General features: G+C 63.7%; 1 protein-coding gene across 1 annotated transcript in view; it reads right to left on the reverse strand.

Moving 5' to 3' along the window:
- Window positions 1-1,466, reverse strand: part of LOC130587872 (heterogeneous nuclear ribonucleoprotein L-like) — a gene marked incomplete at its 3' end in the record, with an annotated part of 4,409 nt that extends 2,943 nt beyond the window's left edge. The window contains exons 1-2 of the mRNA XM_057388843.1: window positions 1,209-1,466; window positions 486-659 (exon numbers count right to left, since the gene is read on the reverse strand). Of these exons, the coding sequence (XP_057244826.1) occupies window positions 486-659; window positions 1,209-1,445 (411 nt within the window). The remainder of the gene's footprint in view (window positions 1-485; window positions 660-1,208) is intronic.
- Between the last annotated feature and the right edge of the window lie 306 nt (window positions 1,467-1,772).

A 1,772-nucleotide genomic window follows, 5' to 3' on the forward strand; every position in this document is an offset into this window, starting at 1 on the left:
TGTCCCCAGGCTGTCCCCAGAGTGTCCCCAGCTGTCCCCAGAGTGTCCCCAGCTGTCCTCACCTGATGGGTCCAAACTCCTGCAGTGCCTCCACCAGATCAGTGTCCCCAATGTGTCCCCAGCTGTCCCCAGGTGTCCCCAGAGTGTCCCCAGGTGTCGCCAGAGTGTCCCAGGCTGTCCCCACAGTGTCCCCAGGCTGTCCCCAGGGTGTCCCCACCTGATGGGCCCGAACTCCTGCAGTGCCTCCACCAGATCAGTGTCCCCAGAGTGTCCCAGGCTGTCCCCAGGTGTCGCCAGAGTGTCCCAGGCTGTCCCCACAGTGTCCCCAGGCTGTCCCCAGGGTGTCCCCAGGGTGTCCCCAGCTGTCCCCACCTGATGGGCCCGAACTCCTGCAGTGCCTCCACCAGATCAGAGTCCCCAGAGTGTCCCAGGCTGTCCCCAATGTGTCCCCAGGCTGTCCCCAGAGTGTCCCCAGAGTGTCCCCAGGCTGTCCCCACAGTGTCCCCAGGCTGTCCCCAGATGTCCCCACAGTGTCCCCACCTGATGGGTCCGAACTCCTGCAGTGCCTCCACCAGATCTGCCTCCACGATGCCGTCGATGAGGCCCCGAATGTGAACCACGGGCGATGCCGGTGTCTTGTGGGGATCCTCGTAGTTCTCCTGAGGGAAAAGGGACACAGCGGGGCTTGGGGACATCGCCAGGGACACCCCAAAACCCCGCAGCTTTGGGGCCAAGCCAAGGGAAAGCGCTGCTGGGTTCACTCCCCTGAGAGCCGCCAAGATTTAATACACTCTAAGAGTGTTTTATACCCCAAATATTTGTCCTCCCTCAATGCTTCCCCCCCTCAGCATTAACCCCCATATTCACCCTCTCAAAGGSGGTTTTTTATCTCCCCCTCAGCCCTTCCCGCCATATTCGCCCCCTCAGAACCCGCCTCCCCGCATCTTCCCCCTCAGGCAAATCTTTCTTCCCCCTTCAGTTCCTCTTCCCCCTGTTTACCTCTCATTAAAGTCTTTTACTCCTCCACAGCCCTTCCCGCCACATTTACCCCTCAGACCTGTCGYCCTCCATATTTACCCTCTCAGAAAAGCCCTCTCAGCCTTTGCCGCGATATTTACCCCCCTCAGACCCCTCTTTCCCCCCTCAAGGGGCTGTTCTGCCCGCCATCCCCAGATAAAACCCCTTTCCCGCTTTCCTCCCGCTCTCACCGCTCCTCCCGCTCCGGCCCCGCCGCCCGCTCCCCCCGGCCCGCCGGGCCCGTGAGGCGGCGGCTCCACATTCTCGGTTTTCTGGCGTTTAGGAGCCCTCCCGCCTTCGCCACCGCCGCCGCCGCCGTAGTATCGGCCAGAGCCACCGCCGCCGCCGCCCGCTGCCATCTTCCCCATCTCGGCTCCGCGTCCGCCGCCCTCGGCGCCCTGAGGGCCGCGCCACCGYCGCCGCGACATGGCGCCCCGCTCGGTAGTCCCGCCCACGACACGCCCCCATTGGCCCGCCCACACGCCAATCAAGGCAAACCGCGCATCTGATTGGCTGTCAGTGTTCCCGCCACACCCGTACCGCCTCAAACCGTTGTGATTGGACTAGAGGGAGAGAAAACCCCTCGCCGATTAGCCTGGTRRRCTGTCAATCAACRAYATCCTGAGACGYTCATTGGTCGSCGCGTGCCACGGTCCGCCCGCCCACCGCGCTGATTGGAGGAGCGGCTGYCWTTCAAACCGAGGCCCCGCCCTTCTTCTTGCCCARCGCGCAGATCGCGCCTCCCACTTCCCACA

The sequence above is a fragment of the Malurus melanocephalus genome, unplaced genomic scaffold, assembly GCF_030028575.1.
Source record: "Malurus melanocephalus ecotype Western Australia unplaced genomic scaffold, MMel_1.1 scaffold_2600, whole genome shotgun sequence".
Lineage (NCBI taxonomy): Eukaryota > Metazoa > Chordata > Aves > Passeriformes > Maluridae > Malurus > Malurus melanocephalus.